General features: G+C 46.2%; 1 protein-coding gene across 1 annotated transcript in view; it reads left to right on the top strand.

Moving 5' to 3' along the window:
* Window positions 1–3,177: 3,177 nt before the first annotated feature.
* Window positions 3,178–18,597, top strand: part of LOC8037527 (hypoxia-inducible factor 1-alpha inhibitor) — a 52,923-nt gene continuing 37,503 nt past the window's right edge. Inside the window, exon 1 of the mRNA XM_042292670.1 lies at window positions 3,178–3,379. Coding sequence (XP_042148604.1) covers window positions 3,305–3,379 — 75 coding nt within the window. The 5' untranslated portion in view covers window positions 3,178–3,304. The remainder of the gene's footprint in view (window positions 3,380–18,597) is intronic.

Raw genomic sequence — 18,597 nt, 5'->3', positions numbered from 1 at the left:
GATCTCAAGGGTGCAATGACCAGCTTAGCGTTCGGGCTGCAATCTCAGGAATTGAAAAGATCCTGAAGACTGGTCTCATCACAGCTTCCCAGCAGAGCAATGTGTCACATGCTGCCTCGACCTCATCGGGTATGACTTCAGCAATTCGGTGCATACCACCAGCAGTGTCAGCTGCCACGCCATTCCAACTTCCACAGAGTGCAGCGGAAATCTTAGAAAAGCTGTCAGATCCCAATGTACAATACCTGCCAAGCCTCGAGCTGTCGGCGACAGCGCACGTTGGGGGCTACATTGCCCGTGTTGTACAAGAACACTTTTCATGCTTCTTCTGCATACCTCTTCTAACAAAGCCGAAGACAAACAGTGCCTTGCAAGGGATCACAAACCACCTGGACCGGGGAGGCCTTTTGTATCCCTCAGATGAACTTGCCCACCTTCTCAATGTCCTCAGGATGTTTGCAGCGGATGTGTTGTCGTACAACCTCAGGAATTGGCAGCCCCTCGAAACTCTTGTGAAGTTTGCACTGCCAGCAGTGTATGACTCTCCTTTGCTGCTCTGCCCAACGAACAACAAGGCTCATCGCCGTGAACTGATCCATCTAGTCTGCACAAAGTTCTTCAGACCGCTCCTTGTTAACTATGCCTTCTGTCACACAGACAGGAACGATAGATTTAAGATGTTTGCACGAAAGCCTCTATCTCGGAAGTTTCAGAAGGTGAGGTAGAGTGCACGCAAAGGTAGATTAGAGCAGTGTTTTTTTTTTTTTTTTCTTTTTCTACCTTTAGTCAAGCGGAACTCTGTTCATATGTATTTTATTTGGCCTTGGCATTTCGTGATTTTGTGTCCGAGTTGGTCTTTCTGCGCAAATTATATGATATATGTATAAAGATTATATTTGTTTCCAATGAGTTTACTGGGTGCCTTTACTCCTGCTAATAAATCCAGCACCTGCTACAAGTCGATTTTCCCTTAAATTTGGTCGGATTTCCAGCACTCGTCACTGCAGCGTGACTCGATCACGTTCCACCGGTAACATAGCACAACACTGCAGCAATGTTTTGTGTTGCTAGGGTTTGTTTTAATGCGTTGAAACGCATCAATTATAAAAAAGGGAGACAAAATGTTGTTGCAAAACTTCTTTCAGCAGAACTGCTGTCCCTTATTTAGACACAGTTCGATTCTTGCTTATCACTGCTCACGACGTAACATTTTTTTTTTTTTTTCATTTAGATAATTCAACATGCTGAAAATTTAGACACGATGCAATATTATCATATGGAAAGCCTTTGACCAGCGCGACTGCGTAATATAGAAAGCCGAACTCTCGACCGACGTTTCACTGCCTTGCCTGACCTTACTTTTCTGACGTTCGAGCTTGCAAACCCTGCTGGCGGAAATTATTAATACCGCAGCGCTTTTCCTACTTACGCACAACTCAGGTTAAGATTGCGTTGTAACCCAGATACTGCTCCTCATCCGGGGTTCGAGTCCAATCACAGCGGCTCATGGGGTTCTCACCGAGTTGCCGCCGTGCACGCCGATATTTGGCCATTTGGCCGCCGAGCACGTCCGGCGAATCTTCTGCTCCCTTCGGGAAGGGCCATGGGCTTCACCGCACAACACAACATGTACGCCTAGCTGGCGCCGCCACGCGGGAACCACACGCACTTTTTGCCGGCTGCCTTTGCATTGCCGGAGCCACGAGCTGACGGGCATTGTACACTTATATAGGAGGCTCTGCCCTAGCGGACGCCACCGGCGCCGCGCATGCGCGATGGGGGTGTGGGCAAAAAGCTCGCCGTCGCCCATAAACAAACCATTGAATTGCGATGTTGTCGGCGCCGGCAGGCGCCGGTGTGAGTCTCCGCGCTCTTTTTCGCGTTGGAATTGTTGATTCTACGTCCTCCTAACGATGTCTGACTACTTGAGCAGCGTCAGCGAAATTAACGAAGCTCGTTACACCGCAAAACTTCGCGTGATTAATCTGATATGCGGCGATTCATTCCGCGTGGACGCCGCAGAACGTACGCTAAAGCCTGATTCGCATGATGAGATTTCGCTCGCAATTTTAAGTAGCGACGTCGCTCGGACTGCGAAAGCGTGAAAAGTAGTTGAGATGGTCGACGTCGATACTGAAAATCGCAAGCAGAATCTAACCAAGTGAATCAGGCATAACAAGTCGGTGATGGCCGGTGGTAACAAGGATCAACATCTTCTTGTATCTACTGTCGAGCCTGCTTACCAACCTTCAAACTTAAGTCTTTTGAGGCCTGCACTTAATTCTTATCGCAAGTACCGGGCCCACGTTTGGTCTACGGGCCGGTGTCCTCTAAAAAAGCAGACAACAAGCAGAAACGTTTGAAAGAGCAGACGACAGTTCGAACGATCAGGCGACCTTTTGAACTTGAAGACGCACTGAACGTAGTTCGCATGTGGTCCGTACAACTTGACGGTTTTCCGGCGTTCATTTTGGAACAAAACAAATAAATTTGATGGCCAGTAGTATCCGTGAATTTAACCCAAAATGCTTCCCGCCCAAGCAATCGTGGTCCGACGGCGTCTTGTTTTCCCTTTTCACTGGACATATCCGCGTTCTCGGACGAACCGAGCGCATAAAAACTGACCTTCAAACCTTTCTCGACACTCTTAGTACAGCCCCAGTCGCAGCATTTTGACAAGAAGGCAAATTTTTGTCTGGTTCTTTTCAAAACAACGCAGGAATACACGTCTCAAATGGGCACTTCTGCCCACAGCCCCGGACCGGAAGTGCGTCCGACGCGCCACCACCGCGGCGTGACGTAACAGAGATGAGTTCGAGCAAGCAGGTGTAGGACGCCGATCTCACTACCCCTCTGCTTCGACTACGGTAGTGGTTATGGCCTGGTTATGGCGTACGCCAAAATCAATACCGTAGTCATTTCGGCGTACGCCATAGTTCGTTGTACTGTCCGTTTTTTATTTTTCCTTCGTCTCAGGGTTATTATGGATACCATTCACCAGCTCGCCTGTGTTTTTTACCTTTCTTCACTAAATAGTCAATACCGTAGTCTTTTTCGCATACCCCAAACACACTACCCTTACGCCAAATTCAATACCTTGAATAACGTCGGTTCAGCAGGGGTTGAGCCAGTTGAGCTCCGCATTTCGCTAAAACTAGTGATGGGACGAATCACCGGAGATTCGGATTCGGACAGATTCGGAAATTTCCGAACTTTTCGCGACGAATATTCGGCAGATTCGGAGATTCGTCAGATTCGTCGCTGGATGCAGGCGGCAGCATGAAGGTTGTCGTGAACCTCGCGTATGCGGTCAGTTGTGCGCTTCTTAAATACTGTTCCTGCATATAGCCAGATATCGTCTTGTTTATTTCAACGTATGGTATGTACTGTACTGTCATTGTAAACCCTGGCTCGCGCCCAGGTCCAGCTGAGCTGATCGATGTGGTTCACGTAGGCCTAACCAATGCACGGTCTCGCTTTCTGTGCGGTTTCGCGGTGACCGGTGAAATGTAGCGAAACGCTGTGTATTATATGTAATCTGGCGCAACTCACAAAAAATATATATTCAGGCAAGGAAATTATTCGTCTCCTTCTCTAGAGCTGCGTATGTCTGTACCTGTAAGGCGCGAGAGCGAGATGAATGTTGGCCGCGTACTGGCACCGGTGGCAAAGAAAAACTCGTTTCACCGTTCTCGGCAGCAAGTTTTGTGTACTTGTGTACATGAACTTTATTTGATAAAAAAGAAACACAACACAGGGGTGTCCAACACAACTTCATTGTTCGGAAACAAACACTAAATCGGAAAGCCTGCATTAACCAGGAGTTTCAGATTGTTTCCCGTGATCCAATAGAAATACCTCAGTGGGCACTCGTTGGAGATAATCGAATTGAACATACTTATGTGGTGTGTGCCACTGCGATAGTAATTATGGGCACGAAATGTGTTTGTACCGAACAGCATGTACGGCATCGATCTCTTGCGGCGATGAAAACATGCGCATGTGTTTCCACGTGCGTGCACCAACATGCCTATTTGGGCGATTTGGGTCGTGATCCGGAACCGAAACCAATATTTCCGCGATGTCTGGCTAGGCTACTGTTCTCGATAAACATCCAAAATAATATTAACAAAACGGAACATATTATTTATTACTCTAATATTATATTACAATATTATTTCGTGCACTTTGTAGAATTTATTTAATTTAATATCACGAAAAGTTGAAACACACATCAACGTGATTTGGCAACCATGGCAACGCTCCGAATTTTTCCGAACTTTTCCGAATCTCTCGAGATTCGGCTACTCTTCCGAATCTTTCCGAATCTTCAGATTCGTCTCCGAATCTCGATTCGGATAAAGATTCGTCCCATCACTAGCTAAAACTGGCGGAAGTAACTTTCTGCAGCAAAATACCCTGATTGTTTGTTGTTGTTTGTATGAGCAGCGGAACGCGCGCGGCAGGCGTTGTTAATTTTGATTAGCGTTGATACGGCTGACGGCACAAGCAAGGAAGCTTGGAGTGATTCTGTGTGAATGTGATTTGACATCGCTTCTTTCTGTTTCTTCGATCGTGGTGCAAATGCAGGTGCCCGACTCCCGAACGATTCGAAGGCAAGAGTGGTAGCCCGCCTGTCCGCTGGTCTCAATCGCATGCACTGTCGTCGTTTTGGGCACATCGGAAGAAAATAAGACGCTCACTATTTTAAATAGCGTGCGATCGGCCTGTCTAGGTTCTGGCGACACCGTTTCAGGCTGTATTTGAGAAAATTTAGCCACTACAGTACGACTGCTAGCCTGGGGTATGTGCCTCACAACAGATCGAAACGCGGTGGGGGTGGGGATCCCTGGCAGCGGGACCTTTCGCTGTACGAGCTGCGGTGCGCTAACACACTCGACCTCCGATACCCCCTTGGGTCACAGCGCTTGCTGAAAGAAGTTTGGATCGTTTTACGCAGATTTTGCAGTGCGTACGAGACGCACAACTGCTACGTACTACGTCCTAGATGCCCAAACTGAGGCTCGCTACTTGTGCGCGGCTCTCGTGATCTGGAGAACAGTATGCTCGCCATGAAAATGTTGCAGTGAGAAGTACGGAAAAGTAATATTATAAAAGTAAAGTATTTAAAACTGGCTTGCATTGTCACTGAACATATGAAAACAAAACTGATTAGGAATGCCGATCAGATCGGGTGGGAATGGGATATAGATCTTTAAATAGGCTCGGGTTATGTGCGAAGTTGCGAACAGGTGGGCAGGGGTGCTATATTCTCCATCCCCCACATAATTCAAACTCGTTGCCCCCATCCCTGTTCCTATATTCTTCCAATGTGGCAGGTTCTTTTTTTTTTTTTTTTTCTTTGTGCCTAGAGCTGCAGTTTTCTATGCTTCATCTCCCCTTAGCATGGACTGTTAGCCAGATTCTACAAGTGTGAGCTAATTGCTTTGGATCACACCATGGCGGTTGCACGAGCGCTCATTTTCTGCAAGCGCTGTGAAGGCAGTCGAGGCTATACCATCTTGCGCTTGCGCAGCCTTTGCGGCTTGAGGTCCTTTGTTTTGGCCTGTTCTTTTGTGTCTGGGTTTCATGTCCTTTTTGTTTCTTGTTTCGTGTGCTGGGTATGGTTGGAAGTTATGTTACACCTAGTAGTAGGATCTTTTGTAGAAACATTGGTTTGAGAGTAAATGGTCCTAGTACCTTCTTTCTTTTCCTTTGGCCGAGCAGAGAGGGAAAATGGTTCCTTCATGCCGACTTCGGGACAGAAAATAACCCACGATCGGGACAAATGCAAGTTTGGGGAAACCGTATCTAGGTCACAGCGGCTCAATGGGCAAACAGGATGTGGCTCACGTTTTGTGTGTCGAACAGGTTAGAGAGGCCTGGTGCGCGCATTGTTTTCTAGCCATTTATTCTCGATCCCAGTCGCGTGTCTAGGTGGCAGCACGTATTCGCCAAAGGGTGGATTGTGAAGGAGGTATGGGCGTGTATATAAGGCGGTGTTTGTTGAATAATTCAACCTGTGTCCGAGACTTCAATGTTCGTTTCATTTTTTTTTTATTTTCCTAAGTCTCGGGTTTACTATGTTTGTCATTCACCAGCTCACCTGTGTTTTCTCCCTTTCTTCACTGAATAATGTACTGGTCAAGAATTATCTGGTCTTACCCGAAGTCGAAGGGAGACCAATGGAGTTTGAGGTAGACAGTAGCTTACCACCTTGACCAGGGCAAGACCCTAGATGACGCGTTGCTGACACATGAGGAAGCTCTTGACCCAGGGATGAGCAGGCACAAAGAACCCTTGGTGAACCTGAATCTGAAAAAAGATGTAGCTCTGCGCTTTTTGAAGGCCATTCCTGTTCCTTTTGCAATGTGTACCGCAGTGGAGGCAGAACTCTGGATGCTTCAAAGCTAAGGCATAATCGAGCCAACACAACGCGGTTGAAAAACTGGCGGTAAATCTGATGCGGGCTGTAGCAGATTTTGTGGCGAGCGTGCTTGGAGGCACTATTTTTTCAACACTGGACCTCACTAATAATAATAATAATAATAATTTTTATTTGCACAAGAAAGTTTGCCCACCCAGCGGCGTGCAATGCTAGACGGTAAGGTTAGTACCCTTACGCATGTGCGCCTGCTAGTCCGCCACTGAGTAGGTGTGGTGGTGGTGGTGGGGGTGGTGTTTGCCTGACGTGAGGTTTTTCTCACTGGCTGTGGAAAAGTTGAAAAAAACCTCACGTCAGGCAAACACCACCGCCACAAACTGTAGTCGTAAGTACAAGATAACAGATACACGTATGGAAACAATGAATAATCATAACCCAGAGGGGAAGATAAGAAAACTTGCTGTGCCCCAACCCACCCCCACGCAGACCATGGCAGAGGCCCCAGCCACAAGGCATTGCACTATAGCTGTGTGTGACGGTGCAGACAGCAGATATGCTCACCATAAACACCATCAAAGGATGACAGAGTGAAAAGGATGCTCTTAAAAATTTCGGCTGCTGCGGCAATTTTCCAACTCCGCAAGGAGACAGTCCTAGCAGGAAAACCCATCATGGAAATTTACCTGGGTAATGTTGTTGTGACGATCTGGATCGGTCATCAAGATAAATGGGCACCGTGCTCAGGAAAGACATGTCAACGTCATCAGCTACCATGCCAAAACTACTTCTTTTATTTCGATCATGAGCGCTCGCACGAGCCGCTTCAGAGCGATGTCTCTTTTGCAGCTCGTCGCGTGCCAAGGTTCTTAAGTGTTGACCTGATATCACGCTGCCATACACCAAACACTAAACAAACATTAAACAAATACTGCGTTGAGCAATATGCACATGAATAAATAATGATATACATACGACGTGATAAATGAGAAAAGACATAAATTTTACAAAGTTCAGTCCCCAGGTAGAGGCTGCACAAATTTGATGACCGGCTTCAGTTTCTCCACATGCACTACATCGCGGCCAGTACCATCCACGAGTTCAAGCTAGTAGTTCACGGGAGAGAGCCGGCTCACAATTTGGCGAGGGCCTGTAAATCATAGTGTTGCCTTGACTCTGATGAGTGGGCTCTCCTACAACACGAGCTAGTCAAAAAATTGTAAGGGTGCAGGCCAGCTGGTGGAAGTTAACCATAGTTTTGTTTAACCCGAGACTGGGGTATTTCGGAAAAGGGACGAGAAGAAAAGAGGCCACAAGGAGGCGACGTCTCAAGGAGGCGACGTTGAGACGTCGCCTCCTTGTGGCCTCTTTTCTTCTCGTCCCTTTTCCGAAATACCCCAGTCTCGGGTTAAACAAAACTAAGAGCTAGTCCTTCTCAAAAAGAACATACATGTGCCACTGTCAAAGTCGCTTTCTCGCTTTTCTTGAGCAAGCTTGATTTGTCTGAAGGTCAACTTCCGAGCTGCGTACCGCTGTTGAATGTAACACCAACGTTGGTGCTGAGGGTTGACTACTTTCCAAGGTTCTGAGACAGAAGTCCCCTGGCAAAAAAAGGCTTGATCAACGGAAAATGGGCTCAGATTCCGCATTGCTAAGCTTAATTGTCTTGATGCCCACTGCAGCACCAGAGGTGATGTGACAAACTACTGATGACACCTTCCAGGCGGTAGGGGCATCAAGTTTTCACTTTTCTCCGTCAACAATGCAACAGACTCAAAGTGCCGTTGCCATTCCAGAAATTCTTGGGTCAGCTCTTGCCGACATCACGTGACCAAAGTGGCCGCTTCTCTTACAAATGAGACGGAGCGGACGAACTTCAGGATATTGGGACGAAGAACATTGAAAGTCCCGCAAAGTTTTTGACATATGCTGAAGCGACGCATGCTGCTTCTTTTGCTTCTCTGTTGCAGAAGGGTGCTGGTGACGATTGGTGTCGTCGGCGTTCCGATGAAGCGGTGGCCGGCCCTGCTTCGAGAGCAGGAGGGAGCGCGCTTTCTTTGTCCCTGCGCAGCTTGCACTCACTCTGCAGCGAGAGCCAAAACCGGTGTCTTTGGTTGGCTGAAGACAACCTGGTCAAAGCAAAGGAAAGAGTCCAGCAACTCATTCAACGAAGCGAAGCGCCTGTCGAAGCATGCTTTCGTGCTTTGTGGAAGAGTGTGGCCAGGATAACCTTGCATTTCTCCGCCTTCGTCTCTGGGTAGCTGCACTCGTGGATGAGCTCCAGTAAACAGAAGGCGGAGTCGGTGCAGGATCGTATGTATGGCTCTGGGTGCAGGACCCTCCCGAGTGCTGACTTGTGCTGAACATCTTTTGTTTTGCCTCAGCTTCGTTGTCCAGGTTGTAACGACGACGGAAACCTTTCTTCATTTGCTCCTACATTGTTAGCTTGGCCGTCTTGAGGTGGTACCTAATCCACATGGAGTCCTAGCTTAGATGGTAGCTTGGATACAATCAATGGGATGGCCTCACCTGGTGCAACTTTAAACGTCTGGAACCTGAAATCTATCTGGTGAAACCAGGCGATGATGTCCGTGCGCAGCCGAGAAACCGAGCTGACAGTCACGTTGGTCAGCGACTGCAGTGTCTGCGGCTGACTCAGCTTGAGTAGGAACCCTCTTCCTAGGTGCCTTGGACCTTTTTTTCTTTGCGGACTCTTGGAGCAGTGTACGTCAGAGTCCACGCTGCACGAAAACTCCAAGGACAAGGTTTTCGGCATCATTGCCTCGAGTTGATCAAGACGATTCATGGTGCTGACAGGTGCCAGCAGGTTACTGACCAAATTCAGTGTTGCCTGTAGCTGTGCGTTGAAGAATCTGAATGCAGACATTTTGAGCAGACTGCCTTTCCTGCGGGCAAGGATGAGCCCAACCCTCCCACAGTTCTGCTCATGTTGCAAGCGTTGACAAGGGCGCTATAGTCTGTTGCAGGTCAAGAACAGCATGAGAGTGGAGAAGAGGAAACCACCTCTACTTGTCATGATAGGTGGTTTGCTTCTCTCCAGTGTTCACTCCGCCAATGTCGAAAGAGAGGGACAGAGACTTCTCCTGCTACTCTTGACCTGCAGGAGACTCTAATTATGTTCCAGAAGCTGGCAGAAAAGACCACATAGAATTTCACCCTTTCTCACGTGTCCGAAGCAGTTCAGGGTAGAAATGTCGGAGGCCCCAGAGAGGATATTTTAGACCTATTCAAGAGTTTTGTTACGCTGCTGCTGCCGCTATTCATTCTGAGAACTGCAGTCCCCTGCACGCGCGATAACCCCGCTGCGGGCCTGTGCGTGCAGTATACGAAACGACACCACCTGTCTTGTGCACGGCCGTCTGTCCCCTGTGAGCAGTTATGGCGTCACCAAGCATGTGCACAATAGCTGGTGAGATCAGTGTGTTGGTGACATGATGTTGTTTAATGCAGGGATCATGTGTTGTGATACCAATGGATCCACGGTCTGGGCCGCTGACTCTGGTGCACTCCACATACCGCAGAATCATCCCCACGAAAGCCTGTGACAGAAGCTATACATCTGATGGCCAGGAATTGGTGAAAATAGCATATATGGGTGTAGGACAATATGGTCCCGAACAATATGGTCCCAGACAAAATGGTCCCGGACAATATGATCCCGAACAATATGGTCCCAAGCGCAATTAAACCTGGACAAAATGGTCCCAAGTAAAATTACCGACACATTTGATGCACTGTCTAAAATGTCACTGATATCTGCAGCGATTACTTTTAATGGTTCATTCGTCACATGTCGATTCGTCATAGGGGGAATAAAGGCAATCTACCGTGCAGATACCGCATGTTTTGATGCAATGTTAGAAAATAAGAATGGAAAATAATAAACATGCTTTTGAACACATGACACATTTTATTACGTTCCCACAAAAGGTCTACCCTTCTTTGATGCTGTTGGGCTTCAGCAGCCCTTGTGCCATAAAAACCCAATCCAGTCCAAAAGGTCTACGATCCTGAAACGGCACTTGGCCCACGCCTTTCAGAGGGTCATTCATGATACGGCTCAATTGTGTGCAGATTGTTTGAAGTTGCTGTTGCATTTCTCGGTAGCCTGGTTGAAACTCAAGTTGAACACACGAAAAGTAGAACAAATCGCGAAAATTATCCGTGAAAAATATAAACTCTAGATTGACGAACGGCTCGCAATATAAGTATTTTGCGAATCACATTTAATAACATAAACCTTTGAAGACCAAGCAATTAAAAAGTAACTCTAAAATAACCAATGGCTCATGTCACAAATGTTCACCAAAAATAAATACATGCAATCTACAAACCTGTGAAAAGCAAGAAAAAAAAAAAGAAAAAAATGCAGCGAAAACGACATGGGACCATTTTGTCCGGAACCATATTGTCCGGGACCATATTGTCTGGGATCATAATGTCCGGGACCATTATGTCTGGATCCCATACTTAATGCCAAACAACCAGAAACACAAGCTAAAAGCACTGACACAGTGAGAATGGCCAACATCCTGGAATGAAATTCACATAGGCTTTGCTGGTTCAGTGAGGAAAAGCATTTCAGGTTATTATACACCAAATGGCTCGAGGTGTGAGTGGATAGCAGCATGTCGTCGAGCGTAGTAATCAAGGATTTATGGTCTTTGTTAGACACAATTGAAGTGTTAATGAAGGTTTGTTTGGGCAACGGAGCTGCTTTAAGTTGCCATGATTTATTGCATGAATATCATCTGAGTCACCAGCGCACCTCATCACCGGCAACTCACAGGCTGAGCAGATGGTACAGGAGCTCAAGCAATTGCAAGGGCAACTACAGTAGATAAAAAAAAAATTCAGGTTTATGATTGGTTAAACAAAGTGACCAGATGTCTCCATTTAGGCGGGGCCAGATAACGCTTTTCCGGCCAAGGTCGCTGTCCCGCCAGCAAGCTTGTGAAACAGCGCTTTTCTTTTTTTTTAAGGGGCGAAGCTCTTTCTGGCCATGTCCTTCCGATGTCCGACGTCGGGTGCTCGTGCTCACGAGCACGTGAGCACGTGCTCCCGTGCTCGTGTAGGGCAAAAAACAACCGCATCCCACGTGGTGAATGATGTTTTTTTTATTAGTGGTGAGAGGGAAGAGAGAAATCCCGGTACATGTTGGCCACACCTTCTGTGGGGGGCGAGTCAGTTCCGGGGTAGGGACGGGTTAGGGATAAGGGATTAAAACAAGGAAGTAGAAAAGAGAAAAAAGAGGAAGGAGAGATAGGGGTGGAGGTAGTTTGGACTACCTATGAGAATGGACGGTTCACTGGCTCGGGGCGTATATGGCACCATGCTTTAGAGCCGGTCTATTAGATCTGCATCTTCTAAGAACGTTATGAGTAAGGCGAATGTTCTAGTGGCATCTCTTACTGAGCCTGGGGGAAAAAGAATGTCTTCAGTTGTCCCGTGGGCAACCCCTGCGAGCTGTAGTCCATCGAGGAAAGATTTCCTCGCGTCCGCTAGATTTGGACAGACCCAGATGAGGTGCTCTAGGTCCTCGGGAACGTCACAGCTTGAGCAGTTTGGGCTGATTGTGGGGTCCAGACGATGAATGGCCTTTGCTGTAAAGGCACACCCAGCGCGAAGCCTATGCAGAATGGAGGCGCTGGCTCGTGAAAGCTTTGGCGGCACACGTGCGGGTGGTCTTCCTCCAGACACTCGCGGGTCAGGATGTTGTCGCTCTATTTCTTTGTGTACAAGCTGTCTGGCCTCGTGGATTTTCGATACATAGAGTGTTGGCACATTAAGGTGGTGCGCTTCTGCTGCAAGACGATCGGCTGTCTCGTTGCCTGTGATGCCAACATGTGAGGGCAGCTATTTAAATAGTTATTGCCAGCCTTTTGTTTCCAAGTTTCTTGCTGTGTGGGCAATGTACCGTTGAATGATGTTGATGGGGCGAAGCTCTGGTGGTGCTTGTGTGTAGACGGTGAGCCGCAGCATGCCGAACCTTTCGTTCGTTTTCATCCATGTCAGAAAGAGAATGTGTGGTATGGAACGTGGTTATAAGGATTGGAGCATTTGACCGCAGCGTGACATGGATGACAACGAACGAAAGGCTCGGCATACTGCGGCTCAGCGTCTACGCAAACAAGCACCACCAGAGCTTCGCCCCAATCAACATCATTCACCACGTGGAGATGCGGTTGTTTTCGCTTTGGCTGCCCCGAACATATAGATGAAAGAAACGATCGCACCAGTGAGAGGTTGCTTTCCCTGATGAAGGGACAAAATATGCTTGGCAAAGAAGATGCTGGTGCTGAAGGTTAATTTGCATATGACATCCCAGTTGAGAATTCCCATTAGATTCCACTTGGAATTTACAATTCGTACCAGTTGGGTTTTCAGACAGCCAATTTATCCCTGCCAAATGGCAGCCGAATTCGCTAAAGGGAAGTTTATTGCCATCTTCTCTAAACTGGGTTCTCAAGGGATTCGATAAACCGGGGTCAGTAAAACGGCGTTCGCTAAAACGAGCTTCTCTAAACCGGATGCCTCTGAATTATTAAATTCCAATTGGTGAGACCCATCGGCCAATGTGCTGATTGGAACCCACTAAACCAATCGATTCCGGTTAAAACCAGTTAAAATTCCAATTGGATCTGATGGGAATTTTAGCTGGGGATCTGCTATACTAAGAAATATTGTAACCAAATGTATTAGATGTGTATACCAAACAGTATGCAAATGGCAAAGAAATGTTTTCACGGTGTATACGGAATAATAGAAAGGAATGATTAGTTACCAAAATTTAAACTTTTCAAGTCTCGCAACACAATAATTCCCTCTCCCCCCTCCCCTCCTCCCTGCAGCACTACGATTTACTCATGTATACACCATGGCACGTAGCCAGAAGAGAGACCCATGGCGCCCGGGCTCCCCCCGAAATTTTCCATTTTGCTGGGACCTCCTCTCCCCCCTCCCCCTCATACAGCATTTTGTCATGGGCGGGCGCCCCCCGAAACAAAATTCTGGCTATGTGCCTGCACCGTGCAATGGCTTAAATGTCGGCTAAATATTGCTTGCGGCGCTTTGGAATATGTGCCTAATAACTAGTGCATGCCTACCCTAACCGATCTGTACCCGTGCACAATCATCTCCAGTAGTGTTGACGATTGGGCTAGTTGGTCATTCATATTAGTGGAAAACAAACAGCGCAAGGACAAGGACAGAGTAGAAGGCGGTAGACACACACAGCGCTGTGTGTGTCTACCGCCTTCTACTCTGTCCTTGTCCTTGCGCTGTTTGTTTTCCGCTAATCATCTCCATACTACCTCACCCCTTTCCTCCTCATGCCTACCATACCTGTCAGTTGGAAGAGCTGGACCGCCCCACCCCAGGAAGCACAACTGACACTATGGCCCCAATTAGTGTCACACATATTCTCAATGTCGCAGGGACCATGCTGCCGCCCTCACTACCAGCATCGTTTTGACCGCTGATGAGATGCAGATAATGCGGACGAAGCATCATTGTAAATAAAATTTGTCTCTCTCTCCCTCCTAGCTGTTAGCCAAACGGCTCCAATTACATAAAAGTAATCGGTTTTTCGGCTAAATGGATACAAGCTCAGCATGTTAGATTTCCTCACACCTTAGCATGGACTAACCACAAGGGCTGCATGTAACCCCCACCTCCCCCAAGGTCACGTGACCCCCCCCCCCTTGAGGTCACACGACCTCTCCCCCTCCCAAGGTCACGTAAACCCCCCCCCCAGAGGAGATTCAAGAATGAGGGGAGGAGGAGGATAAGGAGGTGAGAAGGAAGGAGTATACCTTCCCCTCACTACTTCCCTCCTCCTCCTCAAGAGCTGCACTCTAATTCGGCATTATGGGGAGTTGTAATTGGCTTTCATTTTTTAACTCGAGATTAAAGAAAGAATATTTTATATGGCAAGATTTGTAAATTCACTCAATTGGGTATGATTGGCTGTCTCTATAGGATTCATTTTATATCAGATCCGTCGTTTACTTGCCATCCCATGACATCAGACCTTCTGACGTCACAGTTCATAAATATTTGATAGCTAAACTTACCTTATAAATGAACAAGTATAGAACAACCTTCACGATTTTAGCTGGGTTTTCGTCTAAGCATATAATGCAGTGAAAGGCATGGGAAAACTTTTAAATATTCAAATTGAAAATATTTGGCCAAAACTATTGGCTTCAAACTCAAAATCCACTATTTGCATATGACTATAACTTAGAATCAACTGTTTTTCAAAATTGTCATCGGCCCACATCAGTTAATGTTTTTGTTTATTTTTGACTCCAAAATGAATGAGGACACGGTTGATCGCATAATTACCTCACGGGATATACTCGGAAGCAGGCCTGAATGTAGCGGGTCAAACAGTTTCAAAAGAATATACAGGAAAGGAGACAAAGTGAGGCCTTCTGGTGCTCAACGAGAATGTACGACGACCACTGCGGTGTCTCTGTCCAAAAAGCCATCTGTGGTTCCACAACAAAGTGTCCAACCATTGGGGTGTTTCTTGAGGCTATCAACGAAAAAGGCAATTTCATTTGAACCTGCCTTCGTGTTTACTCGAGCGGCTCTGAAGAGAACAAATAAGTGAAACAAGTGCCGGCTTCGTGCACAATGTGGGGACGGCTTCCTTGAAAACGAATAGGGAAGAGGAGACGGTGACCCGCTGGGTGTAAAAATGACAGCACGGACATATCCTACAAAGGCGAAGGGAGAGGGGGGTGCAGACACAGCCCAGACGGAACACTCGGAGACATATTGCACGAGCACCGACACCCGCAGATGGTCCCCGCATGAGAAGAGTGAGACAAAGTCAGTGAAACGGCCATTGTTCGCCGCCCCTACCACCACAGGTGCTGCTTCCTTAAAATTGGTTTCGTGCTGACTCGATTCTCAGTCGTGGTGCTAAACCAGACAATTTTTTTGTTTGTTTAATGTGTGGAGTTACAGTTACAGTTACCCAATACAAAAGAAACAGTCTTACAGTTACAAGTTACCAGCAGTAAAGAGTAACTCGTTACCGAAAAGTAACTCTAGCTACCAGTAACGCTAGTAACTATAGTTACTGCCCAAGACTGCTTGTCATGCACGGTCTGGATACGAGTGCTTCGCTCTTACCAGAGCTTTGGTCGTATAAAAAGCGGCCTTTGAAGCGTCATCTTCGATGTCGCTCATCAAAAACATTGGCTTATCAATTATTGCAAATAAATTATGCACATCAAAATGCTGAGATGGAAAATCACGCAAAAAAAAGAAACACCCTTCGTGTTTAAATTTTTCTAATTTCTCAGTTTACCTTTCTTCTTACTGTAGTGTAACAAATAAAATAATATTGTTTTAGTTTGTGATTTCTTAAGTCCAATTTTTGTACTGTAACGAGAAGGTAACGGCGTTATTCTTTTTGCAGTAACTGTAGCATTTTACTTTTTGAAGCCGGTAACTGTCACTGTAACAGTGTTACTTTTCCCCCCTAGGTAACTGTAACTGTAACACTGTTACTTTTTGCTGTTAACGTGCCCACGACTGATGACGAAGTTCAATTTCTTTGTTATGCTCTGGTAGTAAACACCGGGCTGTGGGGACAGGTTCAAATAAAGTACCCGTTACAGTTTGATCTCCTGCCCATCGTATTATCGGGCACCAAACAATGGTTCTGAGCGCTGCAACACTTTGCGCACCATACTGCTCGACATTTAAAGTCTTTACCCAAAAGGAGACTTTGCTATCTTTGACGACTTAAATTTTCCAAACATTGACTGGATTCATCTTACCACGAGCAGCTCGAATGCTGCGCGAGAGTTTTTCAATAACTGTTAGAATTTTAACCTCACCCCAGTTGTTGAACAACCCACCCGTGGCGACAATATTCTTGACCGTACCCTTACAAGCACAACAGAAATAATAAAAACTGTCAACTGTGTTGCTGGCTTAGGTGACCACGGCATCTTGATCATCGAGTTATCTATCCCTGTGCCGACGCTGAGCCCAACTGTTCAAACAATTCGTGAGCTATAACAGAGGTGATTACTACGTCACCATAAATCGGAACGTGTCATCGTTCTATCAGTCGTATGTCGAAAACCTTCGTTCAAGATCGGTGGAAAAAACTCGTCACTATTTAAAAACAAACTTAATATTTTAACTGAGCAATTTGTTCCGAATGTTATTGTACACAGCGACGGGCATAACCCCTGGTACAATATAAAACTTTACAATCATTATAAATAACAAAAAGAAGCGCATGTATAAAAGAGCTAAAAAAGTAAATAATAACGAAGTCTGGGACAAACATTTCTCATGTCTCAAATCTTGTACAGAGCGTAAGGTTGACGAAAAAAAAGTTATTTTCTTTGGGCCTGCCACGAATTCTGCAAAGTAACCCCCAGAAGTTCTGGAAGGTATTTTCACCCAGAGATAATACTGACTCTATCCGACTAAAGAATGAAAATGTAGACGCAGTGTCTGAGCCACATTGCACTAGAGCTTTAAACAAATATTTCTCTTTCATACTATCAAACGAAAGCATCAATCATATACATATAGTTTGCCTTGCTCTGGTTTTGAGCCCATGGCCCCCATTGACACTAACATTTCTGCTTCCAGAATACTTTGACTTATAGGTTTAAAACTCTTATCATCTTGTCGTCCAGACAATATTAGCCCCAAGATTCTTAGCAACACCAAAGTAATATCTAGTGAATTCCTCACATTCATATTTTCTTAGTCATTACAGCAGTATTGCCTATACTCCGTTTCACCTTCAGTCCGAGCGCAGCGGACGCTAGGAGCTATCCCAGCCAATCCAGCGTTGAGAGAGTGTCATGTGACCTTGAGCTCCCTGCGTCGCTCTGGCCAACCAAAAGGTCACACGATTTTCTCCCGACACTGGATCGGCTGGGATAGCTCGTGGCGTCCAGTGTGCTCGGACTGAAGGTGGAACGGCGTGTACCATTGGACTGGAAGCTGGGGAAGGCCATTCCGGTCTTTAAAAGCGGTGATCGTGTGCTGGCCTCAAACTATCATCCCATATCATATTAAGAAGCCAATCATATTTTTTACAATCATCAATCCATGAATTTCGTAGGGGTTTTTCATGCGAGACACAACTTTTTGAACTCAAACACAAGTTAATCACTAACCTTGACTCGCAGGGCCAAACCGATGCTGTATTCCTCGACTTCTCGAAGGCATTCGACAGAGTTCCCCATCGTCATCTAATTTCAAAACTTTCTATCCTGGGTATCGACCCTTTGGTCCTTTCTTGGATTCATGACTTTCTCTTTTCTCGCACTCTGGCTAACAACCATATGTCAGACTTTACTAACGTTATATCTGGAGTTCCACAGGGGGCATTACTAGGTCCACTACTGTTTCTTATTTTTATTAACGACTTATCAATTGTAGGCTTTGTCTCTTTGCTTACGATTGTGTCCTATATCGCAAAATTACTGTCTGATGACCATTTAAATCTTCCGAGTGATCTTGACCCGATTCGTGCCTGGTATCTCAAATGACTCATGTCATTAAACATGTCAAAATGTAAAGTACTTCGCTTTAATTGGAAACATGTAACATCATGTTTTTCGTATTCCATTGGCTCTGGACTAATCATCTTTGCCTGCCTCCATCTATAAATATCTTGGTGCAACACTGCCTATTGACTTAACCTGGAATAACCACATTGAAACAGACTCAGCAGAGGCTTCGCACACTCTCGGGTACATCAAAAGAAATCTGAAGGTGCCACCATCTCATCTCCAGATAATGGCATACGAGACTTACGTTGGACCAAAGTTGTATGCAGCAGCAATTCGCAATGCTCATCAAATTTATCCCATTAACCATTTTGAGTCGGTTCAAAATCGCACGGCCAGGTTGATTCTTAATGATCATTACCGAAGAACTAGTGTCTCTGCACTGAAATTCCAGCTGTATAAGTCGTGCCATAAGATATCATGCTTAACCCCATTTCATAAAATTTTCTATTATAATCCAATGCTTCATAACTCACTGCTACTTCCTCCTAGAAGAGCATCGGCACAACTAAACCACCCCATGTCACATATCTCGGATCACAAACTACTTCAAACAATCAGAGAGGGAGAGAGAATAAACTTTTATTCTGAGCATTTCAGCACGATGGTCTCTGCCGGATGGAAGGGCTT

The sequence above is a fragment of the Ixodes scapularis genome, unplaced genomic scaffold, assembly GCF_016920785.2.
Source record: "Ixodes scapularis isolate PalLabHiFi unplaced genomic scaffold, ASM1692078v2 PGA_scaffold3__209_contigs__length_174095766, whole genome shotgun sequence".
NCBI classification, from domain to species: Eukaryota; Metazoa; Arthropoda; class Arachnida; order Ixodida; family Ixodidae; genus Ixodes; species Ixodes scapularis.
This window is presented reverse-complemented; position numbering and strand designations above follow the sequence as displayed.